General features: G+C 35.1%; 2 protein-coding genes, 1 long non-coding RNA gene and 1 other non-coding gene across 4 annotated transcripts in view; 2 read left to right on the top strand and 2 right to left on the bottom strand.

The window, feature by feature from the left end:
* Window positions 1-573, top strand: part of LOC129923815 (large subunit ribosomal RNA) — a 3,713-nt gene extending 3,140 nt beyond the window's left edge. The window contains exon 1 of the ribosomal RNA XR_008775760.1: window positions 1-573. This exon is cut by the window's left edge and continues 3,140 nt beyond it. This is a non-coding gene — a ribosomal RNA (large subunit ribosomal RNA).
* A 611-nt stretch (window positions 574-1,184) lies between these two features.
* LOC106069515 (uncharacterized) lies at window positions 1,185-11,584 on the top strand. The gene is made up of 3 exons (XM_056016448.1): window positions 1,185-1,280; window positions 10,183-10,734; window positions 11,464-11,584. Exons 2-3 carry the CDS (start codon window positions 10,191-10,193, stop codon window positions 11,511-11,513), a joined length of 594 nt encoding a protein of 197 aa, XP_055872423.1. The 5' UTR covers window positions 1,185-1,280; window positions 10,183-10,190; the 3' UTR covers window positions 11,514-11,584.
* Window positions 11,585-13,801: 2,217 nt separating this feature from the next.
* On the bottom strand, window positions 13,802-15,323 carry LOC129923781 (uncharacterized). Its single transcript, XR_008775736.1, has 2 exons — window positions 14,983-15,323; window positions 13,802-13,918 (listed from the first exon to the last, which is right to left on the bottom strand). It is a non-coding gene; the product is annotated as an uncharacterized LOC129923781 (long non-coding RNA).
* A 1,583-nt stretch (window positions 15,324-16,906) lies between these two features.
* Window positions 16,907-20,596, bottom strand: LOC106076276 (uncharacterized). The gene is made up of 3 exons (XM_056016449.1): window positions 20,482-20,596; window positions 18,444-18,854; window positions 16,907-17,027 (listed from the first exon to the last, which is right to left on the bottom strand). Exons 2-3 carry the CDS (start codon window positions 18,844-18,846, stop codon window positions 16,978-16,980), a joined length of 453 nt encoding a protein of 150 aa, XP_055872424.1. The 5' UTR covers window positions 18,847-18,854; window positions 20,482-20,596; the 3' UTR covers window positions 16,907-16,977.
* Between the last annotated feature and the right edge of the window lie 1,002 nt (window positions 20,597-21,598).

Here is a 21,598-nt window from a genome sequence, read left to right as displayed (position 1 = left end):
AGTGCGCAACACTACACCCCAAACATGGCCATTTGAGTGAAACAAAAGCTGGTTTGCATGAGGAGCTGGCTCTGTACGGAGACAGAGAAGCTTTGAGAAGAACTGCCGCTTTCCTTGTCCGTGTTATCAGAGAATAGAGTTCTCAACACGGTGCCCTAGTGCGATGAGACTTACACGGTTCAGACATTTGGTTCACGTGCTTGGCTGATAAGCCAATGGTGCGAGGCTACCATCTGAGGGATTATGGCTGAACGCCTCTAAGTCAGAATCCCGCCCGGATATGCGACGATATCTTTCGCACCCCTGCGTCGGGAGGCAACGATATGGCTGGGTTTTTTGGGGCCGCTACTCCTCGGGGTGGTGGCACCGGCCCGGCCTGGTCGAGCCGCAGTAAGAGGTCTTTGCCGTTCCGCCGATCAGTGCGGGCGGGGACCTGGACAATATTCACCCCATGCGGCGTGGAGGTGTTAAATCATTTGTAGACGACTTAGTTCTCGGTCGGGGTGTCGTAATCAGTAGAGCAGCCACCTCACTGCGATCTGTTGAGACTTAACCTTTGACCAGGAGATTTGTTCGCTTCAGACGGACAACATCTCCGACTCGTTGTCATTGGCCAGCCTCTGTACGTATTAGTGGGGGAAAAGTAAATGCATGTGATCGGTTTTTATGCTGGCCACATGCACCCTCGTTAACGTCTGTCATAGAAACAGATGACATTTACATCATCTGGCCTTTAAATCTGAGGTCTGAAAAATCTGGTCCTTCTATACCAAGAACGTTAAATTCAACTCATTATTGGGGAATAAGTAACTATGAACCAATCACTTTATGCAACAAACCAAAAGTTTAAAAAAAAATATTGTACACCGGATACAACAACCCATCGTGGGTGGATATCTCATTAAAATCTTCAAATGATCTTATTTAAAAGCAATTAGTCAACTGCTTACATTATAATTTATAACACATACGCCGATTAGATTTATCTTTAGCCGTATGCAATTCGTTTGTTATGTATTTTGGAGTAAATTTCATAACTTCATATTCTGGAAGTTTTCTGTTTTAGAACAGGTCCGGCAACAGATGAAACAGAAACATAAAATCTTAAATATAATAAAATAAAATCTTATCTCAAGTTGAACAAAAAAAAACTGGTACGAACTATTTTAAGCTATTTATCTTTTTAAAATATTGTAAACAATACGGCACGAGTATATTGTATATAAAGAAGACTGGCCTACGGACTCAAAAAAGTTCTGAAAGAACAGCTGCTCAGTATTGTAAGTATAGAGCAACAAAATGTTAAATTTTATTTTTTTATAGTTTCTTGATTTGTTTTAGACAGAGTGAAAGATAGTAGTCACTAGTGTCTTGCTTGAGTATTATAATAAATAAAACACAGAATAAATTTAAGAAGATTGCTAATACTTTAATTAATAAACTCAATAAGAACAAAAAAAAATACAATCAGAATATTGAAATTACATAAATACATTTGTTGAGACCTACAGGTAATATTAGGGATTAGACGATAGATTTGTTAAGACCTACAGATAATATTAGGGATTAGATGATAGATTTGTTGAGATCTACAGGAAATATTAGGGATTAGACGATATATTTGTTGAGACCTACAGGTAATATTAGGGATTAGACGATAGATTTGTTGAGACATACAGGTAATATTAGGGATTAGACGATAGATTTGTTGAGACCTACAGGTAATATTAGGGATTAGACGATAGATTTGTTGAGACATACAGGTAATATTAGGGATTAGACGATATATTTGTTGAGACCTACAGGTAATATTAGGGATTAGACGATAGATTTGTTAAGACCTACAGATAATATTAGGGATTAGATGATAGATTTGTTGAGATCTACAGGAAATATTAGGGATTAGACGATATATTTGTTGAGACCTACAGGTAATATTAGGGATTAGACGATAGATTTGTTGAGACATACAGGTAATATTAGGGATTAGACGATAGATTTGTTGAGACCTACAGGTAATATTAGGGATTAGACGATAGATTTGTTGAGACATACAGGTAATATTAGGGATTAGACGATATATTTGTTGAGACCTACAGGTAATATTAGGGATTAGACGATAGATTTGTTGAGACATACAGGTAATATCAGGGATTAGACGATATATTTGTTGAGACCTACTGGTAATATTAGGGATTAGACGAAAGATTTGTTGAGACCTACAGGTAATATTAGGGATTAGACGATAGATTTGTTGAGACTGTGACAGGTTAGCGAAAGTGACGTGTGTTTGGGGGGTTTAATGTCTAGGGGATGATTATTTTTGAAATTATCAAACACCAACCCGTCAGCATATAAATCGGGAGCAGGCACACAACGAGACAAGCAATGAAAGATAGATACAAAGTTAAAAATTGAAGAATATTTATTTACATAAATATTTACATAAAAGAATAAAAAGGGGGAGGGTTTGCATCTATCTCTAATCAATACTATATTTAATCCCCACTCTTGCACTTAATAAGAGAGTATGTCCCTTTGTCTTCTGAACTTAGCTGGTTGTCCTGTTGATGTCGCAGCAGGCTGTGTCCTGGCTTAAGGTTCTGCAGCTGGAGATGGCGCTCTAGCGGGTAGAGGGACGCCGGTGATACAGTTCTTGTGGAGTCTCAATCCAAATTTCTGATATCTGTAGTGGGCATAGTTGGGCGGGTGGCCGGCTACCGTGGGCATAAGGGTACTTCGGGCAGAGCGGATCTGCTGTGGGCAGTGAAGTGAACAGGATAAGTCCAGTAAGTTGCAGAGGGCTTGGCGTAGCTATGACGTCTCGCACAGACTCTGGGTCTATAGGAACGTCGTACCTAATACGTTGACAGATGGGTTGTCGAATAGGCAGGCAAGTAGAACCGATAGCGCCAAGTAGTAGAGTTGAGTAGATCCACGTAGGCAGTAGATGATACTCAATAACAAGTAGGCAGAAGTGCAGTGCTGAATAGCACTAAGTACGAAGGCAGGTAAATAGGCAATTGATCCGATAAATAGGCAGTTGACTAGGCAGACAATGCCAAATAAATAGGCAGACGCCTGAGGGAGGCTGCGGATAAATAAAGACAAGTTAGGACATGTCTCTCATGCATCTTATTGATGCCCTGGACTGAGGTGCATTCGTCAGATTGGTAAAATTGATTTTGAGCACAATAGGGAGATGATGACAAATGGCATTTGGAAAATAGATGACTGATAGTAGCAATATAAAAATGTACATAAAAGGGGAAATAATAATCTCAAATAAACAACACAAGTTGGAAAGAGAAAAAGGGGGGGGGGGCGGAATGGGCGGTGGTCAGCGACCATGACGGTTTGCTTACACATGGCCGTCGGCCGGGAACAATGGAGTGCGCTTGAAATGAGAGTGTCCGTTCAAGGGGCGCAACTCTCGTCAAGGTAGAATGACTAAAGGGGAGATAATGCATGTCTCTTTTCTAAACGAAGTATTAGTGCGCTAGTAAAATTATCACGGCGGTCAGCCAACATAAAGGGAATAAAATAAGATGTACAAATATATGCATGGTTGCATCAACGATCAATTGAGCAACGTAGCCTTAATAGATTAATGCAATACATAAATATATACATATGCCAGGTTTATGTTTTCTACTTACGACAGTGAGAAATACACAATGCACTAATTAAATATAAAAGAAATACGCGAAATAAACATGATAGTATCCAGTGAGAAATATACACAGAGTAATTAAGATGGAACTTGTGATTAAGTTCGGCTTATCACCAGGTATTCCTCTAAGAGTAAGAATAAATGAAATAGTCCCGACTTGATTAACAGCGATAGAGAAATGAGCGGGTCTGGTCTGATTTAATCTACCTTATAAAGGCCCTGAAGGAGGTGGGCGGAAACAGGAAATGTCCTAGGCTCAAGATTATCTCTCACGTGGGTGAATTTGACTCGAGATGGGGGTCGAACCTTGGAGTGTCTAGAGGCGTGTTGATCCGAGTGATCTCCTAGAGAGACGTTGGAGATGGGGGGGGGGGAGAAATATTGGTTTGCATTCCACCCAATGTGGTGTCAACCGCGACCGTCAGACTTCCGGCGGGTAAGACCAAAGAGACTGTGTGTTTATCTTTCCCCGATCAAGGGGAGATAAGTGAAAAGCCGCCAAGGTGGTGGACTCAGCCTAGTGAGAAGAGGAAAAGGTGGGGCGGGTGATGAAATTGGGGATAGGACGGGAAAATAACGAAAATAAATAAATAAATAATGATAAAATATAATTAATGCTGTGATAAAATTGAGTGACTCTGACAGCAAGTATTTGACTTGTCACAGAGACCTACAGGTAATATTATGGATTAGCTGATAGACTTGTTGAGATCTACGGGTAATATTAGGGATTAGACGATAGATTTGAAATACTGTGATCTTTTATATGTATTTTACTTGTTTGCATTTTGTTATGTAAGATCTCGATTACATTCTATCAGCACTAAATTACACATTAATATAAAAAAAATAGATATGCAGAAATATAGAGACAACAGGAAACTAAAAAAAAGTAAGAAATTTTTTTAATGAAAACGTTAGACGTTATTTAAAGATATGTAGATACAAGAACAATTAAGGACGCCATATTGATGACGATCGACTGCAAATACAAAAATATATGCATTAGTATAGAAATAAAAAAAAATAATATGAATATGTAGGTCGTAACATTTTTTATGACTAGCATGTCGATATGAAAACGTTTACATTCGGTAAATAATTAAATAAAGAATTATAATACATTTTAGTTCTGTTTCGTGGTGTCTTATAATTTTTTTTTTTTTTTGAGTATCCGATGTTAAAAGTACAAATAAACTTGAAATAAAAATACTTTCAGACCATAAACAAACAACTTTAATCAACCATCTTGGCTACCATAGTAGTGTCCCCTATGCATGGGCACAAATCTTCCCACCCTATAACATTCCATCAACAGTTCTATGGGGTGCTCATAATATTTTAAAGGTTTTTAAGTTTGAATGTCTGTTCACTTTTTATGGAACTTCTAGCTCTTTTGCTTGCAGTATAACTTGGAATGACCAGTTATTATCGAGTTGTTTTTTTTGTTTAAACGTAAAATAAGCAGTATTTCAGTATTTAAAATTAAATTATATTTTTTATGTTAACTAAAACTATATTTATTAAAGTGTTAAGCTGATACTACTATGGTCTCCTTCAGTCGGGAAGCGACTAGGGATCATCTCATGGAAATGAGATGAATGCCTGGGCATCAGATATGGTCTAAACAATGTCACTTACACATCAGTCCCCCCCCCCTCTCCACGCAGCAGATGTATCCAAAGGAACGGCAGTGCCTATACAGTTTGGGGTCAGCGGCGTCGCAGGTTCTGCCAGGGTGTAGCACCGGATGCTGCAAATGCCTTAGGGTCGCCAGCTCCTGATTTTTCCTCAGGGTTGAATACCGAAGCTTACTGGTTAAGGCGCCAGTTACTTGCCTTTGCCCCTTCTCCTTTTCTTTATAAATAAAAATACACCACTTTTACAACTATTCACTATTAATAGTAACAAATAGGGAGGCTCTTTCGTAGGCGAGATGACAATTTATCATATTTTTAACACGTTTATGCAAAAGGTTTTAGATTTTTAAAAAAAATATTTTTTTTACATTTGTATTGCTAGGTAAAGTAAGTTCTGTTATACTAACTAATATATTTACACACACAAAAAATGTTTACTTTTGTATGCATATAAGTTGGACATAATTTAAAACAACAATTAATAATTATTTTTTTTATATTATCGCGTGAACTGCGGGATGTACTACTACCATAAACCAAATAAATAAAGGAATTTTTTTTTAAGCATTTTTTTTTTTCTTGAGGAATAAGAGTTTGACCTTTTATAATACAAGTAGATCAATTCGTTATAAGACATCAGTTAGGGCAGGTTCACATCTAACTTCACATTCACTTTTATCTATCGATTGGTCTGCTGGACCGCTGGGGCACCGCACAAGATCTATCAATCTTCTTTCTCCATTCTTCTCTGTCATTTTTCTTTGATAGAATTTCATTCTGATGTGTTTTTTGAAAATATTGAAACCTGCCTTTTTACCTACCTGGGTGGATCACTTTGGGGGCCAATTTTAAGTTTGTGTTTTCACGCAAGCTGTCTTTGTAACCTTGTTTATCAGTAATTTTTTTTTTTACAAATTGTGTAATTTATCCACATCTCAGCTTATATTTATTTTATAGAAGGTTGATGGGTAGGTGGTTGGGGTTTAGGAGAAAAGCTTATCCTTCCTTTCCTGTTGAAGAGATCTACGAGTAAGAGAATGGAGAAGGAAAATTATCTTCTTTTTGAAGTAACGTCTGTAGTTTATAAGATAAGATTGTATATAAAAAAATATAGCATATTTTATTAAGTCCTTAAACTAATTATCTTCACAATTATGTAATACTTCAGAAATATCTCGCAAACACTGGGTAGAGGGAAGGAGATGTTTAATATCGGGGGTGGTTGGAGTCGGGTGAAAATACAAATCTCTACTTCCATGTCTTACTCCAACAGTTGAAGAGTGGGTGTCGTAATAATGTAAAAACATGTGAAAATTATTAATATATTTCTAGTAATTAAGCGATTTGGTTGAAGCTCTAGCAGCTAGAAACATGTTTGCAAGAGAAAGATAAATGAAAAATATTTTTATCAACAATCTAAGCACATACATGACAGATTTGCAAGGAAATAAAAATGTAAAAGAATGTGAATGATTTACTCAATCGAGCAAAGATTGAATTACTTTTTTTTATAACAGAAAAATTCATCCAATAATTGTGTGCATATGTAAACTGGAACTTATGAATGGCTAATAAAAATTTCAGAAAAAATAAAAATTATGAATAATAATATTAAAACCACTGCTTAGCGGCAAATATGAAGGTTGACTATCGTTGCAATATTTTCTTTATCATCTTCTATTCCTTGAATATTCTTAGGCTGTGTCTAAATTGCCGCATCGTTAGAAAATTTTACAGCGGTCACTCTTAATAGGACTATAAAACATTCGGTGTCCGTTGAATACGGCTGTATCTTTGTTTCGCTAGGAAAGACTCGGTATTTTAAAAAATTATTTATAACTTTAGACATTTAACTTTTTTTGGTGTGTTTAAAAGGCTCTATGATGCGTTTCAAATAAAGCCCTCATTAGATTTGCATCCTATACATTGAACGTTCACGTAATATTTTGGCCCTGCCCTAACCCCTTCAACAAGAATTACTAGCTGTTGGCCAAACGGAAAATAACTCTAGGTTGACCTTTATAATTCTTCAAAGTAACATATAAATAAATGTAAATTTGGCGGAAGACTATATCTAGGTCTAGAGCCAACATGGCGTAGTCAGCCGTATTACCGTATAACTAAGTAAATTTAAAGTTGTTTTGAATTTTATAAGCGTTGCTTATATTTTTGCGTAGATCTAATAGAGATTACATCGACATTCTAGATCAAGAAGTAGATCTAGACTAGATTTTAAGAGTACTTGATCAGAACTTTAGTTCTAGTGTTAGATTTAGATGTTCATTTAATGAACATACCAATAAATAATCGTACCAATACTATTTCCTCGGTGGCCGAATCAGATACTTCAGATATTTTCTAGCATCTGATGATGTCATATGTTTGATACCCGAATTGAACAAAAAAAAATTTTTTTTTTTAATTATTTTATTATAGTTGAAGTTTTATAGTGGAGATATTATCTTTAAAAATATTTGTGAAAAATGTTTTACAAGTTTGCTTAAAGAATGTATGCCTGATCTTATAAGTCCAAATGTAAACAAAGATCGGGTTATTGCACATTTCATTCATTATGAAAATCTTGTTAGATAAGACCGGCTGGTAAGATGAAGATCTATTAAGAACCTATTTATCTTATCGCTTTTGCCATCGTTGATTGGAAGCAGATGACACGATTTACAAGTGTATAAAAGTCTCGGCTAGTTTAATATATATAGATTTACAGGCCATCTTTAGGAATTTTAGCTTTGTTTTGTAAGTAGATGAAGGTTATTACTCATAGACTTATATATATTGTATAACATGGACATGGAGATTTTTTAAAACTACAAAACATTTCGTGATTTTTTTTAAAGTTGAAACAAGGCGTTGTTTTGAAAAGTAGCTATAAGAAGTATAGTTGTTTTGTTCAACCCTAACCTATGGAACATATAATTTAATGTTTAGATCTACATCTAGTAGTTGAACATCAAAAATAAGACTACTCTCGTCTCATAATTATTATTTTGCAATTTTGCAATTTTTAGATACATAATGTAGAAAGATCTATGTAATCGATCTTTTTAAATGTACATAAGATGATTAAAATCAACAGTCATGAATTATTTCGATCTAGGATTTTTGAAACATTATCTCAATGGAAACTAACAGAAAATGACTTTGTTTCATATATTTGAGTAAATATATAGTTTTGTGATAAATAGCCCATTCTAAAGAAAATCCGAGAAATGATTTTAAATTATTTCTAAACTTTGAAAACTAAAGATCATTACTTTTTTAAGACAGAAAATATTTATTGGGGCAACTTCCATTAGAGTTTGAAAAAGAGTTACATACATAAAAAAACTCTTTATATAGGACTGTGAATCGATCAACCGCCGATAAGAATTTGTTTCCGGTTTCCAGTCTAGATATAATATATAAGGCTATGTTATTAATATTATCCTAAAGATTAAAAGGAATTATAAATTATATATTTGAAAATTCTGTGATTTTTTTGGTAAAAATAATAACCTTGTTCTCTTATAGCGTAAACTATGATTTTGTTTTTATTTGGTTGACAACTCTGATCTTTCAATATGACGTCTTTGTTTTCACACACAGAATCTTTAGATCAGTGATTCCCAAAGTGGTCTATATAGACCCCCATGGGTCTACAAAGACTTCCAAGAGATCTACGAGAGTGAATAAATAAATTGGAGGTCCATGAGATGTCCATGGGGTCTACGATAATGGATTACGTTTTATTTCATTTGTGACTTTAATGTTCACTTCCTACACTAATATATGATTTGTATCTTGGTAAATCCTTTCAATACTTATCCCGCTATTCAAACCAAAAACTGTTGTATTTAATTTCAAGACTTAATTAAATATATTAATTTTGTCTGCATGTAAGTAATGTTTAACAAAAAAGAAATTTAGATTGTACAGCGTTGTTTATTTAAAATTGGAATTTTATTCCTTCCTTGTCAAACAAGCGGTTACCTAAGTGCCTTTTTATGATGATATGAATCAATTGAGACGATGCCATCCTAATAAAAATATAAAAGCGTGGAAGCTATGTAGTTCAGAATAGACCCACACAATTTCTCTTTAATATTTAATTAATAAAACCAATTGAATGTTGTCTTGGCAATCTAACCATAAACAAAGAGCAGATTGCTTTGAACAACTTATAGTGTGGATATTGCAAATAGCAACATGTTTCATTGGTTACATTAGTGAAGACCGATATCCGGCCCGAGAGCCACTTCCGCCATGATTCGCGGTGTAATTAGAATTTCAAATCTTCTACCCATAATGCTTCAATGAAAACAAAGAGGATCGGTTCCTTTACATGCGACATGAAATATTTTTATTAATGCTGCGGGGGGGGGGGGGGGGGAGGATCGTTAGCTGAGTGGTTAAGCACTTGGCTTCCGAACCTAAGGTACTGATTTCGAATTTCGGTGAAGACTGGGATTTTGAATTAAAAAAAAAATAGGGCGCCCCTGGGTCCATGCAACTTTAACGGGAACTTGGCTTGAGTTGGGGAAAGTACAAGCGGTATGTTGTTGTGCTGGCCACATGACACATTGCTCGTTAACCATTGGCCAACGAGAAAGATGACCTTAAAATCATATGCCCTAAAGATTGCAAGGTCCGAAAGGAGGGAACTTATTTTTTTATGTGTCAGGCAAATATCATGTTTGTTTGTAATATAAGGACTGTTTTCGTGGTCAGCTGGTTCTATATCTACTCTATATGAATATCAAAAAGTGCATAAGTCTTTAATTGTATACACATATATTGTACTTATGGTCATTTCATTTAATGAATACTTAACATCAATTTTCTCCTAACAAATTGCTTTCAATATATACACAGGTCAGAAAATGAACCTATTTCTTTTGACAGTAGCCTTCATGGCTTCGGCCTCGGCCAACATCATTCGAGACGAACAGAACATCTGCTTCCACGTAGGTGGAGTCGAAATCTGTGGAGATCCATCCATTAGTGGCAAAAGAGATGAACAGAACATCTGCTTCCACGTAGGTGGAGTGGAAATCTGTGGAGATCCATCCATTAGTGGCAAAAGAGATGAACAGAACATCTGTTTCCACGTAGGTGGAGTCGAAATCTGCGGAGATCCATCCATTAGTGGCAAAAGAGATGAACAGAACATCTGTTTCCACGTAGGTGGAGTCGAAATCTGTGGAGATCCATCCATTAGTGGTAAAAGAGATGAAATGGGCAAACGAGTATTTCCTTGCTATTACATCGATGGTGTTAGAACCTGTGTACCTGGAATCAAACGAGAGGAAGACCTGACCCTAGCAGAAATTGTTGCCAACATCGGAAAAGTTGTCCACGTCATTGACGGATTTGTTGGTGGAGCCGCTACAAAGAGAGAGGAACAAGATGGTTGTTTTACAATTGGTAATATCATTTTGTTTGTTTCAATACGCTTGATTAACTAAAACGTTTAAAAAGTATCTATACTAAAAAAACAAAAACATTTACCCCTACATCTAGCTTTAAAGTTTGAAATACTTTTTGTAGAAGACATAGATATATACACTTAAATATACATTGCGAACAACGAAGAAGCCTGTGATATGATGTAGTGTTAAGCTCCAACTCACAAGTCGGCTAGTAGATAGAAAAGACCGGTCAGCAATGTGGATCACTATCATTGTAAATGTACATGACATTTAAAAAAGTATATTTAGTAGTCGGGGTCAAAGGCGCCGTTATCCCGATTGTACGTTAGAACAGATTTTATCCATTAACTTTGCGTGGAAAGAGAGTGCTCTTCACCCCTGCGACTATTGCGGTTTAAACTGGGTGGCGTCGTGTTAAATATGTGGCGCACGAGGGCGTGTAGAGGACCAGATTTTTTTCGGAAGACATTGAAACAATATTTATATAAACAGCTCATGTTGGGAATAATATAATCCTGCATCCTTATAAAATATCAATGCAATTGTGCCAATCAGGATTATTCGATATGAGGCCTTAGCTTTGAGAGCTCATAATTAAATAAATATGTTTCTGTTTTACCATAAACTTTTATCCTTGTTATCCTTTAGTATGTATTTACTTTCTGTGGTCATATATTATATGAAAAAATTAACTACTTAATAAACTAATTTATGTACATTTTAGGTTGTTATAGATATTGCATAGAATCTGAAACACAGACCACTATTTGCTAAAGAGAGGAAAGGGACAATTCGTCACTTAAAAAAATTGAGTAGATTTACTTCATTAAACAATACAACTCACATTGGTTTTGTTCTTGATCTTTTATTTATAAATTTCAAATTTTGGTTTGATCTCTTTATCTGTAAAATTCATTTTCACACTTGTGTATCCAACTTTAAGTTTGTTTACAAAAGATTTCTGAAAAAAAAAATTTACTTAATTAAACAAAAGATTAAAATAAATATTGTACTGTAATTTCAACGTGTTGTAAGTAGATACAAAATATTATAGTTTTAAAATATACGATATAAAGCTATACGATATAAGTATAACTTTTGAGGTTCAAACGAAAGCCTTTGTAGAGGAAACGCGCAGACGACGTAGAGAAAATGTAAATATGTCCCTGGCGGACAACGACTTTGTCTGCATCAGGAGTGGAAAACATATGTGGGTTGCAACTGGGTTTGCGTAGCTAGGTGAAACACTGCACTCATCTATAGTCTTCGGAACCGCCATTGCCATTATTATTACTATTAAGAATAAACAGATGTATTTAGTGTCATCAAAGTAGATTTGCATAAAATAAAGTTATAAAAAAAACGTTGCTATATAGAGTCTATAAAGGTACATTTATTCTGAAGATCTTTGATAAGAAAAAAGCGGCTGCTTTTGTTCAAGCCATACCTGAAGGCTATTGTACTGTCCAATATGTTCACAAAATGAGGACAATTTACCTATCTCAAATTGAGTCGCACGTTATCGAACTTGGAGAAAGAAAATGCCAGAGAGACGCTGATTATCACGTAGTGCAAGGCTACAGCAGGAAAATATAATTAACATAGGTTTAATTTAAAAACAAGAATTAACGCAGAAAATTAACTGTAAAAAGGTGAAGGGTATTGAGGTGACCTGGTTCTAGTTTGTTCTAAGGAAAGATAAAAAAGAGAGGAGTTGTTGCTTGGGAATAAATAGAGAGAAAGTTAGATCTAGAAGTCACTAGTTTGAAAGTAACAAGTTGCTTAGATTTATTGATCATTATTATTGTATCCTGTATCTACCTGTATCTACAGTACATATATTTATTGTTTTAAGTTAAAGTTTTAAAGAGTTAAACTGTAAAAAAAAAGTATATCAGCCACTTTGTCACTTCATAGTTTCTTTAAGTGTTGGAACTGTATTTAAGGCACCTCCAAATCCTCATAAGTCACAAGTTTATCTCATCAATATCATTAAGATAACCAAACCTAATAAACACGTGACATATAGGAAACACCATAACAGTCTTGACCTTGTAGAAGTTGTAGTTTATTTCAAGATAGCAGTAATCGAGATTTTTTGCATTTCTTGGAGCATATGACATTTCTTTGAATCCTTTTTTTTTTCTATAAATGTTCTTGGAAGTAATCACTGAAAAACAAGCATGGCTGAAAGTAACACACATCCATTAGTCTGGAGTAACACAATCAAAAAAGTAAAAAAAAAGTAAAGTTCCTCTTTCAGCTTTTGCGATCTATAGGGTAGATGATGTTAAGGTCAGCTGTTGCTTTGTCCAACGGTTAACGAACAGGGTGTCATGTGGCCAGCACAACGACCAAACGACTTTACTTTTCCCAACTAAAGTCAAGGGCGCCCTAAAAATCCCGAAATTCAAACGACCAGTCTTTAGCGAGTTTCGAACCCAGGACCTCAAGTTTGGAAGCCAAGCGCTTAACCACTCAGCCACCGCGCCCCCGAACACACAACCAAAGATGAGTTAGTATTAAACCGCTGTTTTCATGCTGTGCACAAAGCTGCTACAACCATGACTTCTTTGACAAGAAATTTCATGACTTCAAAAAACAATTGTGTATACTAGAATTCGTCTTTCATGCAATCGGTGAACTGTTTTGAGGACCTGGAGTGACACTGGGAAGTGTGTCGGTGGGATGGAGGAACTTAAGACAAGACTCTCTGTGACTTATTAGCTGAAGTCCATGTTTCACTATGTATTTTATAACTGTAAATAAATGCATCATCTATTATCACCTCCTTTCGTTGAGTGCCTGCTTTAGATTTATTACAGTGTCTTTAAAACTGAAAATATTTGGAATCTATTTTTTACACGTTGAGGTAACTGAACATATTTTAAGACATTGATTTTTCTAATTGAATCACAATTTAATAAAAAAAAATTGTTACTCAATAAAAAAAATACCATCCCTGTTTCAATAAATGTAAAGTTAGAGGCTAGAGTGTAAAGATGAATTTTAAAGATAAAAATATGAAATTTATCATTTAAAGACCAAGAACAAAACCAATGTGAGTTTTATTGTTTAATCAAGTAAATCTACTCAATTTTTTTAATTTGATGAATTATCCCATTTCTCTCTTTAGCAAACAGTAGTTACTGTACCTTGTAGGCAAACTTTCTGACAACCTAGATCAGTTATTAAGTAGTTAGATTTTTTTAATAACACATACATGCACAAGCAATGTAACTTTAAAAGGATTAAAATGATAAAAATAATACGAAAACAGAAATGTATTCATTTAATTAACAAATAGAAAACTAAGGCCACATATCAAATAATTAAAGTTGACCCAATAACATTGATTTTTTAAGGTTTACACTATTCCCCAAATTATTTTTTTACATAAATATTATTTAAAAGTCCTCGGAAAGAATTTGGTCATCTACACGTGCAGGATTTCAGCTCCACTATCCCCATAGTGGCACCTCCGTGGAAACGTCTAATTGTGGAAACTAGATAGGAGAATAATGGATAGCAACCATTGCCTAAGTGGAAACATCTGGTAGTGGAAAGGCCCAGTCAATCGATATGGCCGTCTACCGCTGGGAGCCCTTAGACAGGACACGGGATGAAGAGTCCCAATGTCCAGGCCTGGTTGTTAGATAAAAGCCTTTCCATCAACCAATGGGATTCATGGCGCCTTCGGCGCCATCCCCTACTGGACTTCATTGACAGGTAGTGGAACAGTGACGATTACAGTATAGGAATATAAGGCAATCTCCACATGGTAAACATTGCCCTCGTCTACTTGTAGCGAGTGGGTGTAAGGAACGAGGCGCGGTGCGCTGTGTACGTGGTATGGCCCCTCATGCCCAGTCACAATAGGCGTCACCGCAGGGAGCCCCCAGACAGGACAGGGGTGAAGAGCACTATGTCCAGACCTGGTTGTTGGATAAAAGTCATTCTAACAATCAACAGGATAAAGGCGCGTTTGGCGCCAATTCCCTACTGGACTTCACTGACGGTAGTAAAAGGCAACTAACGGGTAGCGAACACAGCCTCCCTGGAATCATCTAGTATTTAGAATCATCTTTATGTGTATATAACGAGGAAGAAAAAAAGACCTATCACTAAGCCATTAAGATTATACATCTTTGTCTTCTAAAAAGATTATTTAAAACTTTAACGTTAGATTTATGGGTTAGATTTTTATTAAATATGTTCTTTAAAAGCAAACAAATGTTATTACCAAACATATAACAAGCATCAATATCTTGTTCCTCTCTCTTTGTAGCGGCTCCACCAACAAATTGATCAATGACGTGGACAACTTTTCCGATGTTGGCAACAATCTCTGCTAGGGTCAGGTCTTCCTCTCTTTTGATTCCAGGTACACAGGTTCTAACACAATCGATGTAATAACAAGGAAGGATTCTTTTGTCCATTGCGTCTCTTTTGCCACTTATGGATGGATCTCCACAGATATCGACTCCGCCTACGTGGAAGCAGATGTTCTGTTCATCTCTTTTGCCACTTATGGATGGATCTCCACAAATTTCGACTCCGCCTACTTGGAAGCAGATGTTCTGTATAAATAGTATAACTTCTGAATCTGATCTATGTCAGGTGTGCTATGACAGGTGTGTTGTCAAACGAAATACAAATGTGCATACAGTCATTCTGACTCTAATATCTTTTACGTCGTATGCTAAAACATTTATACACTTTTTAACATTACAGATGTACTTTTAGCAATTGGTCTTATCTAAATAACATTTCCATCATCTCATGGAAATTCTTTATTCAATAAAGACTAGTTGGTAATATAGTCAAAAATGTAAAGTATTCTGCTTTTATAGAAACAGTCCGTGCAATTTATATTTCCATTTTTTTTTCTTTACATCAATCATTACAACGACTTCATTGTCAATTTTATTTGTAGCCGGATGCTCTTGCTTTCAAATTTTCCTATCCAGATGAATTCTTCATACGTCTTTTAATATTTCAATATTACACTTAATTTCAACCACACATTAAATTAAGTTACTAATTTCTATTTCATTTCAATACAATTAGTTACTATTAAGTGACTAAATCGTTCCCATTAGGAAGCATAAGAACCATTCTTGGCACTAGCCAAAAAGAAAAATCATCTACAATATTCAAGTATATCATTCAACTGTCACAATGTAACATTTTCTTCATCTTGACTAGAGGTTCTTTTCAAGAAAAATGAAATAACACGAAAATCTTCAGAAAGCTCAGTGGTCACAAATCTACTTTCCCATTCTACAAAATTTACATTAATTACAAGTTAGATTTCAATATTTATGCTTTTATGTCTTCATTTGTTAAACATTTGGTTGGCATTCTGATATTAAGGTGCTAGTTACAGATTCAATAGATTCGATTAAAACATTTTCTATAAGCAAAGCGTTGTTCATATACATTCAGCTATTATACAAAGGGAAGTAAGGTTTCACGTTTTCCTTGTGATATTAACCCTTAAAATGCTGAGCTGTTTAACAATAAGGGCATACAAAATGGAATTACAATTGTGTTGCTTAGAGGCTAAACTACCACGCGCGTTTTAAGGGTTAAGTATTATATAGCATTTTAAACCTTTTGATAGAATTTCATTAGAAAATTATAATATGTTTAGTCGAAATGAAATAAAAAAACAACATATATCTAATTATTAATTCTGAAAAACGTGTTCTAGTAATTAGCCACTGTCCTTATTTTTTTTAATTGTCAGATATTCACAAAGTGCACTTTTTTTTTACTTAGGTTTCACCCTCTTAATGAGTGTCACCCGGTGTGGACCCATCCCCCTAGTGACGCCACTGTTAATGTGACTTCATAGCTAAAGTCCATGTCTTACAATGTGTTTCATAACTGTAAATAAATACATCCTCTATTATCAGCTCCTTTCGTTGAGTGCCTGCCTTAGATTTATTGCACTATCTTTGAAACTATAATATTTGTATGTATTGAGATTACTGTAAACTTATTTATTTCAAACTTTTTTTTATTTAACTAAGTAATTTTTTTTCTAAACCTATGATTTAAAGGATATAAAGTTGGAGGCAAATTGTGAAAATGAAATTTTACTGATAAAGAGATCAAACCAAATATGAAATGTATAATTTAAAGATGAAGACCAAAACTAATTTGAGTTTTATTGTTTAATGAAGTAAATCTACTCAATGTTTTTAAGTAATGAATTGTCCTTCTTCTCTCTTTAGCAAATATTTGTCAGTGTACCAGCTAATGTGCAAATTCTCTCACAACCTAAATATATGTACATAAATAAGTTTATTAAGTAGTTGATTATTCAAATAACACATACATGTACCTATCAAAGGACTGCAATGATAAAAGTTAAATGGAAAACAGAAATTTATTCATTTAATTTCAACATTGAAAAATAAGGCCACATATCAAATAATCAAAGTTGACCCAATAACATTGATTTTTTATAAGGCTTAAACTATTCCCCAAAAATTAGTTTTTTTACATAAATATTGTTTCAAAGTCCTCAGGAAGAATTTGGTCATCTACACGTGGAGGATTTCAGCTCCACTATCCCCATAGTGGCACCTCCGTGGAAACGTCTAGTATTGGAAACTAGATAGGAGAATAACGGGTAGCAAGCATAGCCTCAGTGGAAACATCAAGTAAGGAAAGGCTAATAAATGGGTAGCGAACATTGCCTCGTGAAAAGGCCAAGCAAAAAAACGTTAGAGAACACAGCCGCAGTAAAATAATGTTCAGCGGTGTAAAGGCGAATTTACGGGTAGCGAACACAGCCTCCGTGAAAACATCTAGTCGTGGAAATGCAACTAAGGGTTATCAAACACAGTTGGGTTATCTCGGGAGCGCTGCTTGTGTTCTTGTTCTCGTTCCCCAAACCCAACAAGTTTGTCTCGCCGTTCCCCAAACCCAACAAGTTTGTCTCGCCGTTCCCCAAAGAAGATCGTCAATAACAGGCAATCTGGTATTGCGATCATTCTAATGTGGCGATTACAGTATAGGAATATGAGGAAATTCACCGTGGTAAGCGCCGCCTTCGGCCGTTTAAAGCGAGCGGGCCAGATACCACAGGCCGTGCACTTCGTATATACCACGATCCAACCCAGTTTAAACAGAAATGGTCGTCATTGTGGAACCCTCGGACAGAACTGGGGTGAAGAGCTCCCTGTCCACGCCTGGTTGTTCGATAAAAACCTTTGTAACAAACAATAAGGATTACGGCTTCCTTGAGGTCTATTAATAATAGGCAGTCACGTACGTATCAACAAAAATATTGACCCAGTCCTACATTGCTGACCAGTCTTTTTCTATCTACTAGCCAACGTGTGCGTAGGAGTTTAACATTTTATCATCACCGCCACTCTTTGATCAGGGAAAATGAAATGCACCAAGATACCTGATTGTCTGTTGTATTTATGTGTATTTTTCTGTTGTGTTGTCTTTATATGAGAAAAGAGTCCTTGTAGTCACAACAAATTTCCTTAAGGTTCAATAAAGCAGTCTTAGTCTTAGTCTAAATTATATATAAAACGAGAAAAAAAAATTATAACTAAGCATTTAAGCGTGTACATCTATGTCTTCGAGCAAGTGTTTTCAAACTTTAACTTGAGACTTAGGGGTTCCATATACACTTTTTAGTAAATATGTTCTTTAGAAGCAAACAAATGTTATTACCAAATGTATAACATTCACCAATATCTTGCTTCTCTCTCTTTGTAGCAGTTTCATCTCTTTTGCCACTAATGGATGGATCTCCACAAATCTCGACTCCGCCTACGTGGAAGCAGATGTTCTGTTCATCTCTTTTGCCACTAATGGATTGATCTCCACAAATCTCGACTCCGCCTACGTGGAAGCAGATGTTCTGTTCATCTCTTTTGCCACTAATGGATGGATCTCCACAAATCTCGACTCCGCCTAAGTGGAAGCAGATGTTCTGTTCCTCTCTTTTGCCACTAATGGATGGATCTCCACAAATTTCTACCCCGCCTACATGGAAGCAGATGTTCTGTTCCTCTCGAATGACATAGGCCGAGGCCGTAGCCACAAAAACTACTGCCGAAAGAAAGAGGTTCATCTTCTCACCTGTGTATATAGTGAAAGCAGTTTGTTATTAGAAAATTGATTTTAAGTTACTCATCAACGGAAATAACTATAAGTACAATATATAGCATTTGTATATAAAAAATTTAAGACTTTTACACATTTTGTCATTTTTATAGAGTCGATTTTGATTCTGTTCGTTATTCAAGATTGCCATAAAATTGTTAAATAAAGAAAAAAAAACAAGAATAAAACATACACACGCGAAGCATTAGTAAAGTTCCCCTTTCAGACTTTGCGATTTATAAGGTAAATTATGTTAAGATCACAAGTTTCTTTAGACAGCGGTTGACGAGCATGCGACCAGCACAAGGACCAACCGCCTTTACTTTACCAAATAAAAGTCAGGTATCCATTAGACTTGTGTGGACTCACGCACGCCCTAAATATATTAAAATTCAAAATCTCAGTCTTCATCGAGATTCGAACCTAGGAAGCATTGTAAAAGAAGATTTGGAAGCCAAGCGCTTAACCGTTCAGTTACCATCCTATGTAAGAGAACCAATCCTCTTTTCCTCATTTAAGCATTACGGGTAGAGATTTTAAAAGACGAATTACACCGCGACACAAGGCGGATGTGGTTCTCAAGGCGGAGTTTGGTCTTCACTTATGTAACTTATGAAACATGTAGCAATTGGGAATGTCCACACTAAAAGTTGTTCAAAGCAATCTGCTCTTTGTTTATACTTGATTTTCAAGACAATATTCATGTGGTTTCATTAATTAAATTATGTAAGAAAGAAAAAGAAGAGAAAGTGAAATGAAAAAAAAATGTGGAGGCGCAATAATGGAACCTTAAAAAAAAAAACGAAAAAATATGAAAATATAAAAAAAAATTTAAAATACTTTTTAAATGACACTTTTTTATACAATTGCTAGACCAATTTATTCTCTTAATAACTTATAAAGTCAGATTTGTAAAAAATGAACATAGTTTATCCCGCCCGTTTTACCACCACCCCCGAGAGAATCCTAGTTGAGCAAATGTATAGATCTATTAGACTTTTAAAATATTTCAATGATTGGCCTTTAGATCAAGACTTATAAGAAATGCTCAAAAATATACTGAACATTTAATTTATTTAACTCTTAAATAAATAATATCTATATTCGGAAATACCTGAAGACCTATATTCCATTTAAGATAAATATTCTTTCCTTTTTCTAGCCAAATTGATATACATAAACAATTTTTTTTTACTTTGAAAAATTATATCCCCCCCCCCAGTGTGGCCAACGACTTAGTAATTCTTTTCACAACGATATAAATCAACTGCAAAATTTTTAGGAAAAGTGTTACAGCCATTTTCGAGATCCGTGTCCAGGTTCCACCCAGAAGTTTTCACCAAGACGAATTTAGTTTCCAAGAAGTTAGGAATCGAATAAGGTTTTGTAATAATAATGAAGGTAGGCGACATCTTAAAATACATTGTCAAAAAAAACGATATCGAAGACGTCATATTGAAAGCTCAAACAAAAAATTACTTTGCAATACTATTAAGGCTATTAAAATAATTTTGTATACCAAAAAGATCACATGATTTTCAAATACATAATTTATAATTACATTAAATGGCAGGAGTAAAAGTCTGTAAAGTCATTTACTTACAAACCAACCAAGGTTCCCTAAAGAAGACTTTTGAGTATGTTAACAAACTAGTTGAGACTTTTATACTCTCGTAAATCGTGTCGCCTTGTTCCCAAGCAACGAGAACGATAAGGTAAAAGGTTATTAATAGATCTCCATCTTACTAGTTAGCCTTATCTAACAAGAGACTATACTTTTCACATATTTTAGGCATTTGAGATTTTGATAATAAATTAAATAAACAGTAACCTGATCTTTGTTTACATTTGAACTTTAAAGATAAAGGCCTACATTCTTCATGCAAAAAAAATGCAGAGCCATTTAAAAATAAGATAAATCGATATGGGTTTTTTTATGAAGTCTATATAACGGAACCAGAAGACAATCACATCGAACTTATAGGACCTAATATAATAGATGTGAGAAATTTAGAAATCCATTGAGAAAGAACAGCAATGTTTTATACGCTAAATTGAAAGATCACAGTTGCTTACTAAATACTAAAGAGTACGTAAGTTTTGCATTATTACCTCTAGAAAGTTGATCATTTTTTTTAAATTACCATTTTGTACTTCAATGCCAACATATAGTATCATACCAGTTCCTCCACCTTGATATTATTTTGTGCGTTAAACTGGTAAGATGCACTGGCGGATCCAGGGGGGGGGCAGGTAGGGACGAATTTTAGTATAGAATTCACACAATTTTTATAGGAATTTATTACTTATGTTAATAATATACTAATTATTTATATTTCAACCTATTTTTAGATTATTTCGCACCCCCCGTCTAGTTTTTTGGCCTATTTGATAGGGTCTGGAGGGGGCGAAAGTATCAAACCCGCCCCTCCTAAACTTTTGAGTGGGGGGGGGCGGTCCAATTTATTAATAGAAATCACATCTTGCCAACAGAGTAAATTAACTACCTATATGATTAAAACTTGTTATTGGTGTTTTAAGCGATCTTTACATTATGTCGTTCCCCTGTTGGCTTCTCTCACCTAAACCCTTTGAGGGGGGGGGGCGGTCCTACTTTTAATTTATAAAAGAGTTCACAAAATTTTTATGCTCTGTTGGAAGATAGTCAAAATTTTCTTTCTTTTTATGTAAGTCTTTGCAAACGACATATTTATGCAAAC

Source organism: Biomphalaria glabrata, chromosome 17 (assembly GCF_947242115.1).
Source record: "Biomphalaria glabrata chromosome 17, xgBioGlab47.1, whole genome shotgun sequence".
Taxonomy (NCBI): Eukaryota; Metazoa; Mollusca; class Gastropoda; family Planorbidae; genus Biomphalaria; species Biomphalaria glabrata.
The sequence above is the reverse complement of the archived record's forward strand: the minus strand, read 5'-3'. Positions and strand labels throughout refer to the sequence as shown.